Source organism: Aspergillus alliaceus (assembly GCF_009176365.1).
Source record: "Aspergillus alliaceus strain CBS 536.65 unplaced genomic scaffold BDW43scaffold_10, whole genome shotgun sequence".
Taxonomy (NCBI): Eukaryota; Fungi; Ascomycota; class Eurotiomycetes; order Eurotiales; family Aspergillaceae; genus Aspergillus; species Aspergillus alliaceus.
In genome coordinates, this window is record NW_022474693.1 from 396,607 (window position 1) to 415,206 (window position 18,600).

The 18,600-nt window shown below is 48.6% G+C and overlaps 8 protein-coding genes and 1 non-coding gene across 9 annotated transcripts; 4 read left to right on the forward strand and 5 right to left on the reverse strand.

Annotated features, from left to right (window-relative positions):
* Positions 1 to 54: 54 nt before the first annotated feature.
* BDW43DRAFT_268732 (uncharacterized protein) lies at positions 55 to 1,968 on the reverse strand. Its single transcript, XM_032041148.1, has 2 exons — positions 1,523 to 1,968; positions 55 to 1,422 (listed from the first exon to the last, which is right to left on the reverse strand). Exons 1-2 carry the CDS (start codon positions 1,757 to 1,759, stop codon positions 580 to 582), a joined length of 1,080 nt encoding a protein of 359 aa, XP_031902809.1. The 5' UTR covers positions 1,760 to 1,968; the 3' UTR covers positions 55 to 579.
* A 223-nt stretch (positions 1,969 to 2,191) lies between these two features.
* BDW43DRAFT_268734 (uncharacterized protein) lies at positions 2,192 to 3,392 on the reverse strand. The gene has a single exon (XM_032041149.1). It carries the CDS (start codon positions 3,350 to 3,352, stop codon positions 2,207 to 2,209), a length of 1,146 nt encoding a protein of 381 aa, XP_031902810.1. The 5' UTR covers positions 3,353 to 3,392; the 3' UTR covers positions 2,192 to 2,206.
* A 1,307-nt stretch (positions 3,393 to 4,699) lies between these two features.
* BDW43DRAFT_268739 (SDR family oxidoreductase) lies at positions 4,700 to 6,508 on the reverse strand. Its single transcript, XM_032041150.1, has 6 exons — positions 6,290 to 6,508; positions 5,976 to 6,234; positions 5,757 to 5,920; positions 5,493 to 5,692; positions 5,283 to 5,433; positions 4,700 to 5,231 (listed from the first exon to the last, which is right to left on the reverse strand). Exons 1-6 carry the CDS (start codon positions 6,342 to 6,344, stop codon positions 5,110 to 5,112), a joined length of 951 nt encoding a protein of 316 aa, XP_031902811.1. The 5' UTR covers positions 6,345 to 6,508; the 3' UTR covers positions 4,700 to 5,109.
* Positions 6,509 to 6,860: 352 nt separating this feature from the next.
* On the forward strand, positions 6,861 to 7,924 carry BDW43DRAFT_268741 (uncharacterized protein). Its single transcript, XM_032041151.1, has 2 exons — positions 6,861 to 7,209; positions 7,310 to 7,924. Exons 1-2 carry the CDS (start codon positions 6,877 to 6,879, stop codon positions 7,805 to 7,807), a joined length of 831 nt encoding a protein of 276 aa, XP_031902812.1. The 5' UTR covers positions 6,861 to 6,876; the 3' UTR covers positions 7,808 to 7,924.
* A 585-nt stretch (positions 7,925 to 8,509) lies between these two features.
* BDW43DRAFT_308784 (cytochrome P450) lies at positions 8,510 to 10,255 on the forward strand (the record flags this gene model as incomplete). Its single annotated transcript, XM_032046570.1, has 4 exons — positions 8,510 to 8,876; positions 8,997 to 9,197; positions 9,253 to 10,004; positions 10,058 to 10,255. 4 exons carry the CDS (start codon positions 8,510 to 8,512, stop codon positions 10,253 to 10,255), a joined length of 1,518 nt encoding a protein of 505 aa, XP_031902813.1.
* BDW43DRAFT_16609 (transcription factor domain-containing protein) lies at positions 10,157 to 12,540 on the reverse strand. Its single transcript, XM_032038665.1, has 6 exons — positions 12,358 to 12,540; positions 12,258 to 12,312; positions 11,201 to 12,209; positions 11,044 to 11,150; positions 10,700 to 10,995; positions 10,157 to 10,646 (listed from the first exon to the last, which is right to left on the reverse strand). Exons 1-6 carry the CDS (start codon positions 12,446 to 12,448, stop codon positions 10,282 to 10,284), a joined length of 1,923 nt encoding a protein of 640 aa, XP_031902814.1. The 5' UTR covers positions 12,449 to 12,540; the 3' UTR covers positions 10,157 to 10,281.
* Positions 12,541 to 13,720: 1,180 nt separating this feature from the next.
* On the forward strand, positions 13,721 to 13,794 carry BDW43DRAFT_t59. Its single transcript has one exon. It is a non-coding gene; the product is annotated as a tRNA-Ile (tRNA).
* Positions 13,795 to 14,174: 380 nt separating this feature from the next.
* On the reverse strand, positions 14,175 to 16,457 carry BDW43DRAFT_16639 (alpha subunit of putative methylmalonyl-CoA decarboxylase). Its single transcript, XM_032038670.1, has 3 exons — positions 15,633 to 16,457; positions 14,979 to 15,561; positions 14,175 to 14,911 (listed from the first exon to the last, which is right to left on the reverse strand). The coding sequence occupies exons 1-3, from the start codon at positions 16,248 to 16,250 to the stop codon at positions 14,433 to 14,435; spliced, it is 1,680 nt and encodes a 559-aa protein (XP_031902815.1). The 5' UTR covers positions 16,251 to 16,457; the 3' UTR covers positions 14,175 to 14,432.
* On the forward strand, positions 16,362 to 18,546 carry BDW43DRAFT_16634 (putative pyruvate carboxylase). The gene is made up of 2 exons (XM_032038668.1): positions 16,362 to 16,513; positions 16,565 to 18,546. The coding sequence occupies exons 1-2, from the start codon at positions 16,473 to 16,475 to the stop codon at positions 18,492 to 18,494; spliced, it is 1,971 nt and encodes a 656-aa protein (XP_031902816.1). The 5' UTR covers positions 16,362 to 16,472; the 3' UTR covers positions 18,495 to 18,546.
* The last annotated feature ends 54 nt before the right edge of the window (positions 18,547 to 18,600 follow it).

An 18,600-nucleotide genomic window follows, 5' to 3' on the forward strand; every position in this document is an offset into this window, starting at 1 on the left:
ACAAGGCTCATTGTAGAGACAGGCGCAACATCCTTCCAAGAAGCCTATGCGCCGCACGAAAGCTGAATCCGGAGATACTTCGATTGCGTCGGAGAGGAAGAGGGGAATCAACGCCCTGCGGCGTGCCTGTCATCGTCCGCGGCTGAGCCTCACGTGATGCCATGCAGGTGAAACAGCCAAGACTTATATCATTGTGCTTATGATTACAGTATTGATGGTTACCATACATCGCCCAGTTCCGTAACGTTATAACACCATTCATTTTCTAACAGAGTAGAAGCCGGAATTACATGGAAGCCCACGAGAAAGTGATAAAAGGAAATGTGCAGGTGAGGCACCTTATGGAAGGACGGAGTACACAGGAATGATAGTAAGAAAGGAGATAGTAGACCAAGTAGAAGTAAGGGACAAAGCAAACGAAAGAAAAGAAGGCTTTAATATCAACCATCCCCAAAAGTCACTGCCAACCAATACAAATTCCCAGATCCTATACCTAACCGGCTAAGCTCAGATAAATTTTCGCCCATCGTTTTGTCCTTGCCAGAAGAAACAATCTATCTCAACACTCCGCCAATCGGTTCAGTTCTTGTGGTCGGACGCTGCCTCAGCCGAGCCCTCCTCATCGCTGTAGGCTGGGGGGAGGTCGTCGGCAGTCTCGGTCATCAAGCTCTGTTTCTCAGAAGTAGTGCCTTGCTCCAAAGACTCTTCGCGGTCAGAATGACGATAGCGCTGCCACAAGAACACTACCACCTGTCCGACCAGCATACCCACAGCGCTAGCGGCCAGACCAGCCAGAACGCCCAACGCAGCGGGCACGACAATGAAGCGAACAACGCGAGAGGCGGTGCGCTCCCAGTTTCCGTGGTGCATATGGTGGTGATGAGGGTGGCCCGGACGTCCCACGTGGCCTTCGCCCACAGGCATGCCATTAGGACCAAAGCCATCATGCTGAGGACGAGGGCGACCGCAGTGAGGCTTGGGGCCCATGATTCCGAGCATACGGGCCTTGGCGGCGGCGAACAAAGCTCGAATTCGGTTAAATAAGAGTCTTCTCAAGCACATCGGCTTTCCGCGGCACTGTCTCCAGGAGACACTGTTAGGGGTGTTGTCCTCGATATCGGTCTTAACCATGTACAGGTTACCCTCGGGATCGTGGATGAGGTTGATTGCCACGGTGTTCAGTGGAACCGGGTGACTATCCAAATCGAGGACAGTGAAACGAACGACCACCATCTCCACGGGTTCCTCTGGCGGAGTAGGCAGCGGCAACATCTCGACCGCATAACCCAACGGGATGGGCTCCGACTCCTCATCATCGGATAGCCGACGCTGAACGGCAGTAATCATCGTTGGAGGAGGGGGAGGGAAGATCTGACGCCCGTTGGCCAGCAAGAAACCATCCTCGATAGAGAAGTTCAGGGACTATAGCGAAAGGTTAATGATTGCGCGCATGGGCAGGTTTGGTCGAGAACATCAACCCTTCATACTAAGACTGGGGGTGGGGGGATGATGATCCACTTACCAAAGCGGTTTGGAAACCGTCAGTCCAGCTGACCTTTCCATTCTCGGAGACTTCTCTGAAAGGGCACTCTGTACAGAAGAGATCGATGTTCTGTTGCAGAGAAACATGAGCTTCAGCAGGATGAAGGCCGGAAAATACAGGTTCAGAGGTCATGGCCTCTTCGACCTCCGGAACGACTAAGAAAGCGTTGACGCCTAGAGCGGCGACGCTCCCGAGAAGAAGGGAACGGAGATACATGATGGCTGGAAAGAAAGTTAGACGATGGACATGGGGTGTTTGGTGAGAGATTAAATATTGAGCAGTAAATATAAGCCGAAGATGAATGTAGACAAAGGAGATGATGATGACGAAGAAGTGGGAGAAGAGAAAGAAAAGGAAAGAAAGAAGTTCCCGTGAGCTGTGGAATGGAATGCAATGAACTGAATGGAAAGGAAATGCGAATGCCTGAAGATTAAGGGAGGGCGGCTAGGGACGCTTCTGGTTGGTGGAGAGAGTGGCTGGTGGCGGAGTGCGTGACGCAAGACTACGTTCCACGCCTTCCCCTTTCTGAATTAGCGCCCTTACATAAAAATAGACTCTCAATGTATACTTAAGTTATGACATTATGTATGATCAACTTGAATGCCCTATACATGACTACTAACCTCTATCTATTAATGAAAGAGAAACAGCCAGTCGTTCGATTCATCCCATCATCACTAGGTCGAAATCGGATCTCATTGCCATCTCGTAAGCCAACTTTTGTATGAATTCAAATTCCGAGTTCCGGTTTTCCTTTAGCCTGGTATGCAAGTCTTCCGGCACTTCATTGGCTTCCTTCCACCGTTTCTTGTTGGTTTCACCACTGGGCCACATACACCACAGGATTGCGACACAAAGCAACAGCAGCCACCACTTACCCCCAGTACTCGAGCCCGATATGGGTGACGGATTCTGCCACCCCGGATCATAACCCTGCTTGGCTGGTTCCTCAATCTCTTGGGCGATCTTGCCCTCGACATAAATGTACGGACCCTGAATCGGAACAAGCTCGTCGTTCACATTCATATAGAAATGGGATATATCGTAGCGCATAGCGAGGATTGATGGGTCCTCGGCGACGGCGGCATCATGATCTGCCTGGAAACCTGCAATCTGAAGTGATGGGGAGATCTTAATCCGACGCAAGTCCAATATAGGCCGGACTCTCGGTTTTGGTGGTCGTTGTCGGGCCGTTGCTTTGGTCTTCCTTGAGAAATATATTACGCCTGCTTGTTTTGGTCGCAATGATCTGAAACGCTTTGGAGCGTTCTTTTTATCCTCATTTATGGGTCCCGCGCTAGCGTTCTTGGACTCAATTGGATTGGCTAAGGGCTGGGACGGGGGAGCTGGAGTCGCAGTAGGGAAAGTCACAGGAGGAACGACAAAGTTAAGCATGTTAGCTGTGACGCGTTTGGGAAATAAAGAGTCTGGGGGCAGCTTGTTCTCAGGCGTTGCCTTGAGTCCATACAATGCCAACCACTCGTCGGGCAGTGTATCATTCCGCACTGAGCGCTTCCATCTTAGTTTCTTTTGCTCCTGCTGGATGATGTTCTTCTTCCGTATTAAGACGCTTTCCCCAAGTGGCAGTGGCCGCTTTCGTATTAATTGAACGAAATCAATGTCCATTCTCTGAGCCAAAACCCGTTTACATCGAGCGGTCTCGACATCAGACATAACACATTCGACGATTTCCTGGATTGCTTGAGTAAGCTCGCAGTTCATTGTGGACAGACACGACTCCACGGGCTGACTGACACCATTCTGTGAGGGACCTGACGTTCTCGCATCTTGTGAAGAAGTGCCGGACATATGGAACCAGCCATCACCATCTTGGTCTGCATCAGTCTCGTTCAGCTCCACCCGCACGCCACGAGCTTTTTCTCTCCATTCACTCACCTAAATCCATCTTCTCCATCGGCAATTGGATGTTTCTGTCAAGGATCCGCTTCCTCAATTCGGAATCACCCTCGGGAGGCAAAGGGGCAGGTGGCGGGTGTGTTGTTTCGGGAGGCCTATATTCGCTCTCGCTCTCCTCTTCCATACCCCAACTATCCTGATTCTCTAAGTTTTGCAGCTCTTCTTGCAAGGTGGGATAGGGTGGCTGATTGCCATCTTCAGATGTCGGTCGAGGTATATCCATTGGCGTATTGTCCAGGTCGCCCACATTTTCTCCACGCCCGTGAGATAAGACCTGCCTGAGGGCATTTGCCTGGTAGTAGGATCTCCAGCTTCCCTCAGCGCTTTCATTGGCGGGGCCAGCTGGATCCAACAACATTCTATCGTCCAAAGTCTGCAGATGGGAAGGGAAAAGTCTTACCATTTTCTCACTGTTACGAACAACACGAAAGAGCATCTCGCACAGGATCTCCTTTTCATCCTCCAGATTTCGGCGCCACGCATCAACATCCGATACCCAGCTTTCACTATCAAGTTGATCCATTCGAAGTTGATATGCAGCAATCGTTTCCTTAGTTCCATTCAACGCATTCTGCAGATCCTCATTTGTCTGATTCCGAAACCGAAGTTCATCCTTCAACCCTTTTGCTTCCTTTCGTACATTCCTCAAAAGCTGCTTGTACCGCTCGACTTCCTCCAAATTTTTCTCATACGCATCCTCTGCAGAACGAACATATTGCTCCTGATTATCGAAGTTCGACTGCGTATCTCTCAACTCGCGTCTCGTGCGTTGTAACTCCTGCTCCTGCTCCTCGAGAGTCTGCTGGCACTTTGCATTCTCTTCGATCAGCTCATTGATAGTGCCTCTGAGCTCCTCATTCTTCTTTGAGGTGTAATAGCCATCTTTCAGAAGGCTGTGCAGCTCACGCTCGTCATGTTGACAATTCGAGGAGGCACGTGCACCGTTTACGGGCTCGTCGCCTCGTCGCCTCCCTTTGTCCTGTCGAGTGTAGTGCGCAGGTTCTTCAATAGTGAGCCCTTGGATCTGATTATCGAGGTCTTCGTTGGAAACTGTAAACTCATCGATATGATCGGGCAGGTCAGACATCGGGAATGAAACTGCTTTATAAAGTGGGATCGATCCGTAGTATAGGGTGGATATAGCAAGGGCTAATATAGGACGTGCAATAGCCAGAAGTTTATAACAATTGAAGGCAGTCCGTGTAGTTGGGTAGAAGATGTATAATTATAGGTAAGTATAAGCAACCAGGAATAACACAAAACCTACGTCGATAGAAAGAAAACTAAGGAATTTTATACTCTTGATAATACTATTTGCACAGATGAAGTGAACATTTCTGCGCAAAGTATTGACTATCATGGTGGCTAGCGAGGAATGTACTGTTATGTGGAAGTGTGAATAATACTGACATCCACTATCCAATTAATCCCTTCTATACGATTAACAAAGGATAGAAGCTCCATGAGGTGAAGAATGGGCCCTTTGGTACATTTTCCCTTTCAATGAAACATGCTAATTACAGTGGAGCAGTCTAGTAACAAGAGTTCTAGTAACAAGAGAGTTATTGTGTACAACTATGTATCAAATGGAGTAAACCAACACTAGACCTAGCTCGCCCCATGTAGAGAATGTATAAAGTACCATCAACTCAAATCTTTGACTTCTGTCCCTTCACATTAGGAACGGCGTCTCCCGAGAGAAGGAAATCGGGATATGCCAAAGCTCCAGATGCCGCACCACCCGCAGACATACGCCAACTGGCACCGTCAACTGCAAAAGTCAGTAACTTAGCTTCATACCAATACCAGGCAAATCACGTACCAACTAGTGTCTGGCCAGAGACATAGCTTCCAGTATCCGCAAACAGATACACAGTGGCATCCGCGATGTCTCGGACGGAACCGTATCGGCCAAGTGGCTGCGACTTTGTATAGGCTTCCAGAGCATCCGCAGGGATGAGACGATCGACGCCCTTGTACAGTCAGCATGGATGCGATTGTTAGAGGCTTGAACAAAGAAGACGAATCCTACCTCTGTAGATGCAATAGGACCCGGTGCAATGATATTCGAGGTCACACCCAATGGCCCAAATTCAATGGCCACACTATGCGACAGAGCATCAACACCGGCCTTGGCTACCGACACATGCGTCTGGAAGGGCATGGTTCTGTAGTGGATGGTGGCGCTGACGAAAATGATGCGCCCACCGGTGCCTAGGGGAGATGGCTTCACTAGATGGGCAACTCAGCACGTCTCCTTCCATAGCCATGGGTAGATAGGTAGCTGAATACTTACAAGATTTGGAATCGACTTTATGCTTATTAGCGGACTCAACCAGGTGTGGAATGGTGGCTTTCAGTGTGTTGTAGGAACCCAAGACATCGATATCCATGACGGACTTGAAAGCATTGACCGAGAGCTGGTTAATCGAAGCGAGGAAGTTACCGGCCGCACCAGCGCTGAAAACCAAGTTAGCCAACAGAGTCAGACACAGACGCAGATTCTCGTTCATACATAACATAATCAATACCACCGAGCTCCTTGGCGCACCGATCCACGGCGTCCTTCAAGCTGTCGAACTTGCGCACATCCACCGCGCCGATGCCGATGACCTTCGCACCGGGACGGGCTGTCGCGATGTCCTGCGCTGCCTTCTCGGTTTTCTCCACATTCCTGCCTACAATGCAGGCATTTGCGCCCAGGTAGACGAGGGCGCGGACCTGCGCACTGCAGATGGTTCCTGCGCCTCCGGTACAGAAGACAACCTTGTTCGCTATCTGGGTTCAGTGATGTTTCTGCATGGCTAAGTATACTGTGGGAATACACACTAAAGAGGCCATCCTTCCATGTGTCACTTAAGTATTCTGACTTCGGGATGGGCATTTTGGGTTGTGATGTGATGTAATGTCCAGTATTGAAGATCTATGGAGGTTTTGTGAAGAAATATATCTATAAAAGAGATCGGAAGTTGGCAAACCGGGAGGATAGTCGGTTGAGTCTAATTAATCAATTGGTTTTTGCGGAGTTCCTCCACAGTCCGACCTTTGCAATGCCGCGGTTCGGTCGCAGCCTCGGAATGTAAATCAATTAATTGTTTAATCAACATCGTCTAGCGCTGAGTAAATTAAGAAATACTATAAAAGAATACTCAAGAAAACAAGACAACTCCGGAATCCAACTAGAAGGCTGTAGTAAATACTACCTTTAAAAGCTAGTAAACGCCTTCATGTTTTAATTTCGACTGCATAGATCGGTATCACATGTATCACGACGGTACCAGTTGGAGTCTAGACCCTACTCACTACTACGACGTAACAGTACTCCTTGTATGTACTAAGTGTTCAAGAAGCTATGATGGATGATACCTTGTTTCAATGGAAGTATTTCATCAATACATCCGTTACTCTGGCGGAACATGCAGGCAAAAATACAGTACAGAGAGAGTACAATTGAACACTCTAATCCGGGCACTCTGATTGGCCACCTATCATTGGGCTACGGTCACGACGTCATGTTTGGCATCTCCACGTCAAACATTGAATCTTTCTTTTTTTATTTTCATTCCCTTTCATCTTCAATGAGCCCCTCCCAAGTCCGTCACATATCTGAAGATTATTATAATCATTTGGGTCTCAATCTCCACTTCCAAAGAGCTTGTTCCTTCTCCATAGCTCTCTCCTTGCCCATTATGGCGTGTCCCCTCACCATCAGCAAATTCGTGGGAACTGTTTCCCTTGGCCTTCTAACAGTAAGTCATTCCACCAAAAGACAATACCACCTACGCTCCCAATAGAAGTCCAGTAACCAATCCAAAAACCGAGAAACAAAATACTGACCAAAAACAACAGGGCCTATCCTATTCTGCCTCAACCGTCACTATCCCATCCCTCGCACTCCTCCCCACCTCCGCCAGCGCCTTGCGTTCCCTAAACGAAGTCAAGCGCCTAAACCGCAAACACGGTCTCCGCCTAACAAACCTCGCCAATGGCTGCCTCCTCTTCGCCTACTGCGTCTCCCCCAAACATCGCAAACACCCCTACCTAGTCTGGATGGTCGCCACCTCCATCATGGGCACCTACGGCGCAGACTACTGGTTCCACCGCTCGGTCGGCTTCAAGGCCTGGGTCCAAAGCTTCTTCCACGATGCCGGCTGCACGTCATTCGGTTCTAAGAGCGCCCAGAAGAGGGACGATGATCTCGTCGTCGTGGAGGCCGAGGAGGATGTGAATGGAGAGAGTGTTCGGCGGGAGATGGACACGGAGCGTCGCTTCCAATGCGTCCGCGCCGTGTTCTCGGGCCTCGCGCTTGCAATGGGTATTGTTGGTCTCTGGGGTGATAGAAAGTAGATTTGGCTTGTTAGTAGTTGGGTTTGCGATTCGTTTAGCATGGCCATTGGGGTGATTCAGGGTTACCGGGGGTTTTCCTTTTTTTTTTTTTTTCTTGGTTTGTCTTCTAGGATGTTTGGCTGGTTCGTATGTATACCTGGGAACTTAAGCGGTGTCTTCTCTCCGTTTTGATATTGACGTCTTTCTCTTATGGTTCTTGGCTTGGGAGTGATAATCTCTATAATGTGTGTTATGTATAGTGACGGTTTAAGGACGGAGAAATGGTAATACTTTTATTAGCCGGGACTTCTAACGAAGTAGACAGTAGATTACTTGTAGAAATTGCGATTAGATCCAAGGTTTCTAAGGGTTGACTACTAAGTTGAGCTGGTGCTGTGGCTTAGCATGGCAAGATAAGCCTTTTAGCATACCTTCTTTCTTACCCAACACCACCACCCTCAGTGGCGGTGGGGGTGGGGGTGGGGGTGGGGACGGAGTAGTATATGGTAAACGGTGACGAACACACCAATCAACGCTATTCCATATACCAGTATACCTACTATTAGTAGGACAGAAGGATGCGCCTTAGCAAGCTCCCCAGAGCGAAATGCGCATATATAACCCTCTATGAAAATCACGTACATTGCATTCTCCCTCTCTATATTCTGCTATCAGTTCAACAAACTCACCTCAGTTTAGCTGAACAGTCCAATCCAATCTAAAATGTACCTCCTTCTCTTGCTCCCCATCCTCATCATATCCTACCACATCCTCCACCTCCTCTACACAACCCTTATTACAAAGTCCCTCCTCTCCATCCCCGGCCCCTTCATCACCCGCCTCACAAAGCTCTGGTACTTCGATCGCGTCCGACGCGGCCACTTCGAGCATGACAACATCCATCTCCACGCGCGGTACGGGCCCGTCGTCCGCATTGCCCCAGACCATTACAGCATCAGTGACCGGGCAGCGGTAAAACTGGTCTACGGCACGGGGACCAAATTTACCAAGTCGGCCTGGTACGACGGATGGAAGCATCCGAGTCCCGAGCGGTGGACGTTGTTCCCGGATCGGGATATTCGAAGACATGGTATGGGTTCCTTATCTTTGTCTTTTTTGTTTCTCGCCCTTTACGTGTCTCTTCCTTATCTTTGTAGATTTATCTCTCTGTGGCTTGTACGGGGGAAGTAAGGGCTAAGGTTCGTTCTAGCGGAAACGAGGAAAAGATTCTCGGGGTTGTATTCGATGAGCTCGCTGGTGCACTATGAGGAATTTGTGGACCATTGCACCGATATATTCTCTCAGCGATTGATGGAGTACGCGCAGCGAGGCGAGAGACTTAATCTCGGGCACTGGTTCCAGTGTTATGCTTTTGATGTGATTGGGGACATTACGTTTGGGGAGCGGTTTGGTGAGTGTATCTATGCGTGTTTGGACCTGTGATGAATTTGTGCTGATTAGAGTAGGGTTCTTGGACGAGGGGGAGGATATCGAAGGGACCATAGATGCTCTTCAGAAGACCTTGGTATACAGTACTCTAATCGGTATCTACCCCGAATGGCACCCGCGGCTATTTGGTCCCCTGAGTCATTTCAGTTGGTCTGGGGCAGGTGGACGGGCGTATATCATGCGGTACGTGCAGGAGAAAATCCGGCGACACGGTGGCCATGCCAAACGCGATCCGGAGAATGGGAGTCTACAGACACAGGACTTCCTCGAGAAGATGATGCTTGCTCGGGACAAGGATCCGGAGAAGGTCACGGATTATCATTTGTTCATGATGGGCCAGTCCAATGTGATCGCCGGATCGGACACTACTGCTATCAGCCTTTCGGCTATTATGTACCACCTGCTGCATTATCCCGAGGTCTTGGAAAAGCTTCGTCGGGAAGTGGATGAGTTTACTGCGCAGGGCCGCTGCAGTCCTCGGGTGGCGTTCAAGGAAAGCCAGGAAATGCCGTATTTTCAGGCTGTCATGAAGGAGGCTCTTCGTATGCACAGTGCCACGGGTCTACCGCTATGGAGGGTCGTGCCTGCTGGTGGCGCAGAAATCAGTGGATACTTTTTCCCAGAGGGCACGACTGTAGGAATAAACACATGGGTGGCACATTATGACGAAGGAATATTCCCAGATGCAAAGAGCTTCCGACCAGAACGCTGGATTGAAGCTGAGTCTGAGCCAGAGAGTCTGAAGATCATGAATGAGATGTACATGCCGGTAGGTTCATCGTTTCAAGTATCTTGAGAATAGCACTGACTTCTGGTTCACAGTTCGGGATGGGGTCGAGAACGTGTATTGGAAAACACATTTCTATCCTCGAGATGTCCAAATTGATCCCCCGCCTTATTCGAGATTTCGACTTTATCACCACAAACCAACAGTGGTGTACCGAGAACTATTGGTTCGTCAAGCCCACTGACTTCATAGTTAAGGTTCACAAACGGGCATCGAATCCTAAACATGTATAGCCGAAAGTTGAGGCTCAAAGACAATTTCATTTAGATAGAGGATCAGTTAGACTCATTCGTCGATACTCCATGATCAATCCATTGACATCTACCATATCTGTATGATCGTATCGAGATAATTCTGCTCGGGTTCTCGATGGCGATTGGTCTTCATCAAGGCTGACGGACTGCATTCTGGCTACAATGATCCGAGCCAAGTGCCAAAATTCCGGTGCATAGCGTACAAAGCCAATTTTCTTCCAAATTGTCTGCGGGCGATCCGGCGTGTATCTATCTTCGGGAATTCTCTGATTCCAGATACGTCGCCAGTTCTCCAGGCCACTCTGCACGGGGGTAAAGGTAGACTCGAATATAAGCGAGTTTTGTAGATTGAATGTGAGCAAGTGGAACGCTAGACCCAATAATTATCAGTGGAGATTCGAAAGTAGATATGATGGCACATACATTGCACAATTGTAAACATATTCAGAGTCCCCATTCGAGAAAACTCAAGCACGAGATGATCGTCTAAGCTTCCCTGACAAAGTCGTCGTACCACGCCCGACACGGACAGCTTGTCGCACCATAATATACTTTTCTTCCATGCTTTGAAGGCTGTGAAGCATTCCGTCGCTGATCCCGCTTGGAAGCATTCCTCTGCACAGGCCATATCCATTTGCAGCTCGGACACCACCATCCGTGGGGGTGAGTTATGAAATGTGGCGAGCGCCGCGTCTATTAGAAAGACATATATTAGGGACCTAGATATTATTAGCTGCTATGATATACATAGAACAATGCAACCTCACCGTATTAGCTCCTCCTCAACAATAAACTGCCGCCACCAGGATAACGAAGGATCCCCCGGCGGCTCAAAATCCTTATGTGATGCACAAAAGCCAATGTCTCTCGCCAGCTGCCTGAATGTGAGCCTCAAGTTTTAAAATGATGGACAAATAGACTTACCGTGACCAACGTTGCATGTCGGTACCTGCGGATCCGTGTCTGCGCCTCGACAGACCCCTCTCTTTTCTGCAATGAGCATACCAGGTATGCCATCTGTATACACTCCACACGCCTCTTCTTCCATTCTATATGCTTTTCTAGAACAGGCGGCGTGGTTCTCAGAACAGACCTTTCCTGGAAGATCTCGTTACTAAATACCAACTCCTCCACGCTGTCCAACCACATTCTTGCAAGCAACCTATCTTCACCATGAGGCGACAGACAAGCCCCTATGATGACCATGACACATAATAGTCCCAGCGGCGCTGCTTGGAGATCGAAAGATGGTCGATGCACGATCGGACAATTAGGATACCAAAGAGACCAAAAATATTCTAGGAAACGGCGTATGCTGTGAGGTGCAAACAAAAAGTTGCATCTTTCCTGAACTGACAGGGACCAGTTCAACTTTATAATACTCTTTTCCGGTTTACTAGATATAAGGGTTCGCAAGTCGTGAATGATATCACGGGTTCTAGGACAAAGGGGGTCTGGGCTGTTGGAATCCATGCTGACCACAGTAGGGTCGATCGTAGCTTCAGGTGAATATTCCCATGGGTTGTGCAAGATGTATGCCTCCAGTGAAAGCGAGAGCTCTCCCGGAGCCTTATTTTCGTACTCTAGTAGCATATTCTGTCTCTGTTTAAGCGTACCTTGGTCTAAGAATGTCGCCATTCCTTTGGCGCTAGTGAAGTAGGCTAGGAACTCTAGTCGCTCGGCCAGAATAATGCTATCTGGGGTTAGCTCCTGCGAGTAGAGCCAGTCAAGCGCTGCAAAATCAGATAAAGTAGGTATATCGGGTATTAGGCCGGCAATGTCCCCGATTTCTTCTCCGTCCTTCCTTTGAAAGACAATAGTATCATCTAGATCTTGGTTACGTTCGTTTTGAGACACGGGGATCGAAGCATCAAGAGCAGTATTAGAACTTGGCAGTGTTTTGCAGATCTTCTCATGACGTCTCATTGTATCCCTGCGACGTTAGAGCTGCACAACAGAAAACAGTGTCTGTCAAACATACTTCCGCGTAAAAGTTCTCTGGCAGAACATGCATGCATATGGCCTTTCATTTTCATCTACAACTGTCAGCCGGGATCATGCGGCTAGGGTGGGATGCATACGGGATCTAATATGCCGTCTCAGATGCTCCATTCGAGTAAAGTTCGTAGAGCAGAGGCTACATAGCCATTGACGATGGGCCATTGTGCGCATTGGAATACTGCCAACAAAGACTTTTTCCCCAGCGGTATGTTACCCTAAGAAAATAGAGCTGGAGTGGTGTCGATGGTTTCAAGTTAGAGAGCTTGGCAATGGTGCAGGAGATCGACCGCAGTTGTGGGATGAAATGCGGGGAAACACCCAGCAGTCACTACTGACGTGGAGCCGAGCGGCTGGAATCAACATCTTCGCATAGTTTTCTTGCTTAGTATGGCTGTACTTGGGCGTAAACCATAGTACTCTATTGATACCAGTGCTGCAATTAAGGATGAGCAATTTTTATGCTCAAATATATATTGTGCTGGCTTCTAAGACACCGGGGCAGGATGCAAATATATAAACAAGGAACTTTATTGATGTAATGCCTGCGATGAGTAATTTTGAAGATACATTCTGAAGGTTTTCAAGAAACGATAGCCTTGCTTTGAAAGTTGCATTAGTTTAGTCTATGATAGCAGCCTGAGGCATGTTGGCGAACATCGGTCACGAGCAACAGTCAACCCGGCACCGATTGCAGTCTGTGATTTTCTGAGCCTAAAAATGATATTGATTATAACTATATACACAAGGTAGCAATATGATGAGATTCGGTATTGTAACCCAATGGGTCTATGCACTGCCTTAACCGAGCAACATGCCCCCACTGCTTCATAGGGAATCAAGCATGACTCCCACTATTTGCCTCCCCATTACTGTCCTTGCTACTCTCATTACCGCCACCATTGCTGACTGCAGTACCCACCCATGGCTGTCCAGGCAAAGTATCATTGCTCGCAGCAATTTCAGTGGGCTTGAGCAAATCGTTTTCCAACAACGCACAATAGACTCTATCATCCGACTTGCTGACACTATTCGAGACATCAATCGGCAGGTCAAAGATTGTATAGTAGTCCGTTTCATTCCATTTAAAAGTCTGGTGGATAGAGATATTGTACGCCCCCCTTGCGGGGCCGGAGCCGCCGGCACCTCACCTACTAAGCAAGCAGGCCAGACCCAGTTAATATGCTTGACAGTGGAGGACGGCTCAAGTTCTAATATAAGCCCAACAAATGCGTTGGACTTGGCCGATGTACCATTAGAGATGGTGAAGCTCTAAGAGTTTTCATTGGAGGAGAGAAAGAGCGTAATGCCATGAAATTGAGTGGCTTTAGAGGATGAGCTGGAGGATAATTGCCTATTTCCTGAGATGTCAATGGTTTGGTGAATCTCATTCTATTGGCCTATTACTTTATAATGTTAATTATTCTTGTACCTTCAACAAAGACGGGTCCCGTAACTCAGTCGGTTAGAGTGCTGAGCTAATAACTCAGAAGTCGAGAGTTCGAGCCTCTCCGGGACCATATTATTTTGTTATTTTGTGAGTTCTCTCTGGAACTTATCTCTTCCCTCCGCCCTTTTTTTGTATATTTTTTTTTTCCTTTGGCCCTTATCAGGGTAGACTGTTCAGTTGAGAGACGCGGAAAGAAAATCAAAATAACAAAGAGGCTCGCGATCTATCTTTCATCCATGGCTGGGTCCCTGGAGTCTTTATCTCTACACTTAACGAGAGCTGCGAAGTTGTAATTTCCGAATATCCGGTCCCTAAACCCTTCCCCCCTTAGACTTTTTATATTAAGTGGAGAAAAGATACTCTGTATACGTCTATTGCATTTTCTTGTGACTGCTAGAATTTAGACTAGTCAGTTACTGATATATTATTGACTTAAGGTATTGATCCATGCTCTTTTGTTGCTTAGCTCATGAAGGCTAAGCTGCCTCTCCAGACCACACACTACATTATATTCGCCCTTGGTTCAATGATCAATGGTATATATATGCTTCAGGTCTATGCGTTGTCCATGCATATGTAGCTACGATAGCGGTTCAACGACACCTAGGCGTCATCTCCAGGAGAAGTGGGTTATCATCACCATGTTGACCCAGCATTGCCAATCAAAAAAGCTTCCGGCATGCTGCGCAATTAACCACTGGCTCAAGGCTAAGCGAACACCGGCTGAATTCTCCCGGCAGCCCGGTCTGCTAACCTCTCCGGTATAGTAACATGGTATACATGCCGTACCCATGCGCAACACACCTTTCTCGTGTCCTTCGGGTCGATAATCTCTTCTATGCCGAACGCGTTTGCTGTACGCACCGGGTTCATCAACCGCAGGTATTCTTCCTCTAGTTCTTTGTACAACTCAGCCTTATGGCCTGCCTTCTCGGCCTCGCGCAGCTCATGTCGATGTCCGACTTCGATGCCCCCCTCTAGTGGCAAAGATCCCCATTGCCCCGATGGCCAGGCTACTTGCATAACCGGGTCGCGGGCACCTAGCATAATCCCGCCAGCCACACCGTATACTCGTCGAGTGATTATATTGAATAGAGGCATTGTAGTTGAGTAGTAAGTTTTCGCTAGCTCAACACCCCATCGCATTGTTGCAGTGCGTTCAGCCGCGGTGCCGATGGCATAGCCAGCTATGATGTGTTAACGGACACACACATGGTTTATAGCTTATAACACGTATTGGATGAGAGAACTTACGAACGTCAATAAACTGCAACACAGGCAAGTTCATCACATCACAAAGCTTCAACAGCCTTGTCAACTTCTGGCTTCCAGCTGCATCCAATGCACCACCATTCACCTCACAATTTAATGAGATCACTCCAATCGGTCGCCCACCTAGTCTTGCCAGACCACCGATAGCAGTACGCCCCCAGAGTGCGCCAATCTCAAACCACGAGTTCTGATCAACCACGCTGGTAATGATCGTCCGTGGGTTATACATCCTTGCTTGCCGGCGAGGAATAACTCGACGCAGTGCTTCATCTTCGCGATCTTCTGGATCATCGTTGGTGATCACAGGTGGTGCGTCTCGACCAGAATTAGGCAGAAACGCTAGAATAGTACGAATCTGCTCATAGCATTCAGCTTCGTTGGCAGCGAGGTTATCTATTGTCCCGTTTGTGCAGTGGATCAGGGGCCCACCCAATGACTGGAAGTCCAGTCCGTCTTCGAAGGTTGCCCCTTTAACCACCTCTGGGCCCGCATTAAAGAGCGAGCCTACGTCTGCAGCCATGACAGAAAAGTGGCAAGAGACAACACGGGCTGCGCCAAGGCCAATCTATTACTGGGGTGAGCTGCATCCACTACGTGAGGTTAGGGAAAAAAGAACGGGTAGCCTGGAATACATACAGCTGGTCCAACTACCGCCCCTAGGTTCGGGATGCCTTGATTCAGCTGATCCACCACATGTCTGTACATGGATAAATACGGCAGGTAGCTCCAACCCTCCTTGCGAATGGTAGTGACACTGCCGCCACCCGAACTGCCATCAACGAGCTTCACAACGGGTAACTTGAGCGCTAAAGCTAGTTTCTCCAAGTATACCGTCTTGCCAACTGTGGAGCCGTCTGCGTGCCCGCTTCGAAGAGAGAAATCATCTGCAGTAAGCAGTATCCGCCGACCACGCAACTTTCCAATTCCCTGGACATTATTACTGGGCACAAACGAAACGGGCTTCTCCCGAATAGGGCCAGTCTTTTCCCATATCACTGTGCCAGACAAGGAGCCAATCTCTTGAAAACTAGAATGATCGAGGAGCTCCTCGAGGCGTTCGCGGACCCAGAGCTTTCCTGCTTGCTTTTGACGAATATAACCACGTCGATTAATGTCAGGTGTAGCGGCGATTGTGCGGAGAGTATTGATTTGAGAGAGCACATCCGCATAGTCGGGAGGAAGTTTTTGGGATGAAAGATGAGCCGAGACTTGGTTTAGTCGTTTGTTAGCTGACGAGCTTTTGTCTTCTGACATTGTTGATATTTTCAAGTTAACTTATTGTTATTTGGCAGAGTTGCGATGCTCTTTCAACTTACCTATACCCCAAAACCCCCCTCATGAGGGGTAGTGAGTGAGTGACGGTAAGCTCCGAGGTCCGAGGGATGAACCCTACAAAACCCAACAAGCAACAGTTAATAGCCCTGTATTTGGCTTTGACAGCCATGGAATCCACTCTATGCAACTTGAATAGAAATAATGTCTTCTCAGTCAATCCGTCGGCTTCTGGTCGCGAACAGGTACTTCAAAAACCTCATACTGATATGCGGGGATATTGTCTAACGAAATAGAGGCGAAATTGCTGTTCGCATCCTTCAGGCTGCACGTGAGCTTTCACCATCAATTGAAACATTTGCTCTCTATACAGAGGATGACCGTTCTCACTGCGATATTGGTCGTCCCCATCATGCCGTGCAAGTGCCGTCCGCGGAGGCCTACTTGGACATCTCACTGCTCATTAATCTGAGCCGTGAATATAACATTGACACTGTGCATCCCGGATATGGCTTTCTGAGTGAGAGTGCAGAATTTGCCAGTCATATGCATAATGCTGGGGTTACTGTCGTCGGTCCTGGATCGGAGATTCTAGCCCATACAAGCGATAAACTCAAAGCGAAGCAGCTAGCAACGCAATGTAGCGTCCCCATACTACCAGCTATGCCCAGCCCTACGGCTGATCTGGAAGAGATACAGGCATTTGCGCAGCAGGTTGGTTACCCTGTCATGATCAAGGCGGTTGATGGGGGAGGAGGGCGAGGTATCCGCTTGGTGCGACAGGAAGATAAGCTGGAGAGTGCCGTACGAGGAGCAATGAGCGAGTCGCCATCACAAACAGTGTTCGTGGAACAAGCCGCTGTGAATGGGTTTCACCACCTTGAGGTTCAAATCGTGGGCGATGGTTCTGACGTGTGCCATCTATGGGAGCGTGATTGTAGCTTGCAGCGTCGTTTCCAGAAGGTCGTTGAATTTGCTCCATCTCTTATGAAAGACCGCACTGTGGTGAAGCAAGCAGTGAACGCTGCCATTCGCATGGCAAAGGCAATCAGGTACCGGTCTCTGGGAACAGTCGAATTTCTAGTCCATGAACAGAAAAGCGAGTTTTACTTCCTCGAGATCAACCCTCGCCTGCAGGTAGAGCACACCATTACTGAGAACATCACCGGCGTGGACTTGGTGCAGACACAACTACAACTTGCCATGGGGTTTTCCCTAGCTCAAGTTGGATTGTTGAACAGCCGTCCAGTCCAGACACGCGGCCACTCTATGCAACTGCGGCTCTGCGCCGAGGATCCAGGTAAAGATTTTTCTTTGAGTATAGGGAAGATCACCAAGTTCATCGTGCCCAATGGCCATGGTATCCGGGTTGACACCCATGTTGATATGACTGGGTCCAATCCTGTTATCGTGGGAGCGAATTTTGATAACTTGTTAGCAAAGATTATTGTCACTGCGTCTAGTTGGGAGGCAGCCGTCTCGAAAGCTCGGCGAGTATTAGCGGATATACAAATATCTGGTGTGCAGTCAAACTTGAATCTCTTGCGCGGGATCATTTCTCAGGATAATATTTTGACTGGAGAGATCGATACACAATGGCTGGAAAGGCACCTTGGGCGGGTGATTCAAGCAGGAGAGGCGATCGCCCAATCTGTCCGCCGTGAAGAGCCTACGCAGCTGTTTTATTCTTTCGGAATGCCTGGTGTTTCATCATCGAATCTCCTGTTTCGTCCTGGGGACGCCTGGTCAATCACCCTGGAGCCCCTGGAGCCCCTGGAGCCCTTGGGGACCTTGGAACAGCAGCAGCAGCAGCACCATTTACAACTTACTCGAGTTTTACAGAATGATTTCCCTTCTTCCATGGCCGCAGAGATTAAATATACCACATCTTCTTCTGCCACAGCCTATCGGTTACATCTAGCAAGCACGTCTAGCACTGCATCTGCTATAGTTTCATCTTCTCACCGCCGTGGAGATGTTCGTAACGCACGTCACATCGTGCTTCCTCTATCGGGGAAGCTGATCGAGGTTTTGGTAACAGTTGGGGATCAGGTGGCGGAAAATCAGGTAGTGGCATTTGTTAAGCAGATGAAGATGGAACTTGAGGTACGAAGCCCGCGAGCCGGTCAAGTACAATGGGCGTACATAATGGAGGAAGAGGAAGAGGACGTGGCAGAGGGAATGCTGCTGGTAGAGCTAGAGGAGGAACTCCGGGGTAAACTGTAAATGCGTTTCACAGAACTATGTAGTGACATATTTTTCTGGCGAGCGTGTGTTGAAAACAAATTTGAGTCTACGGAGTATATACATTGTTATCGATAAGGATCCACTG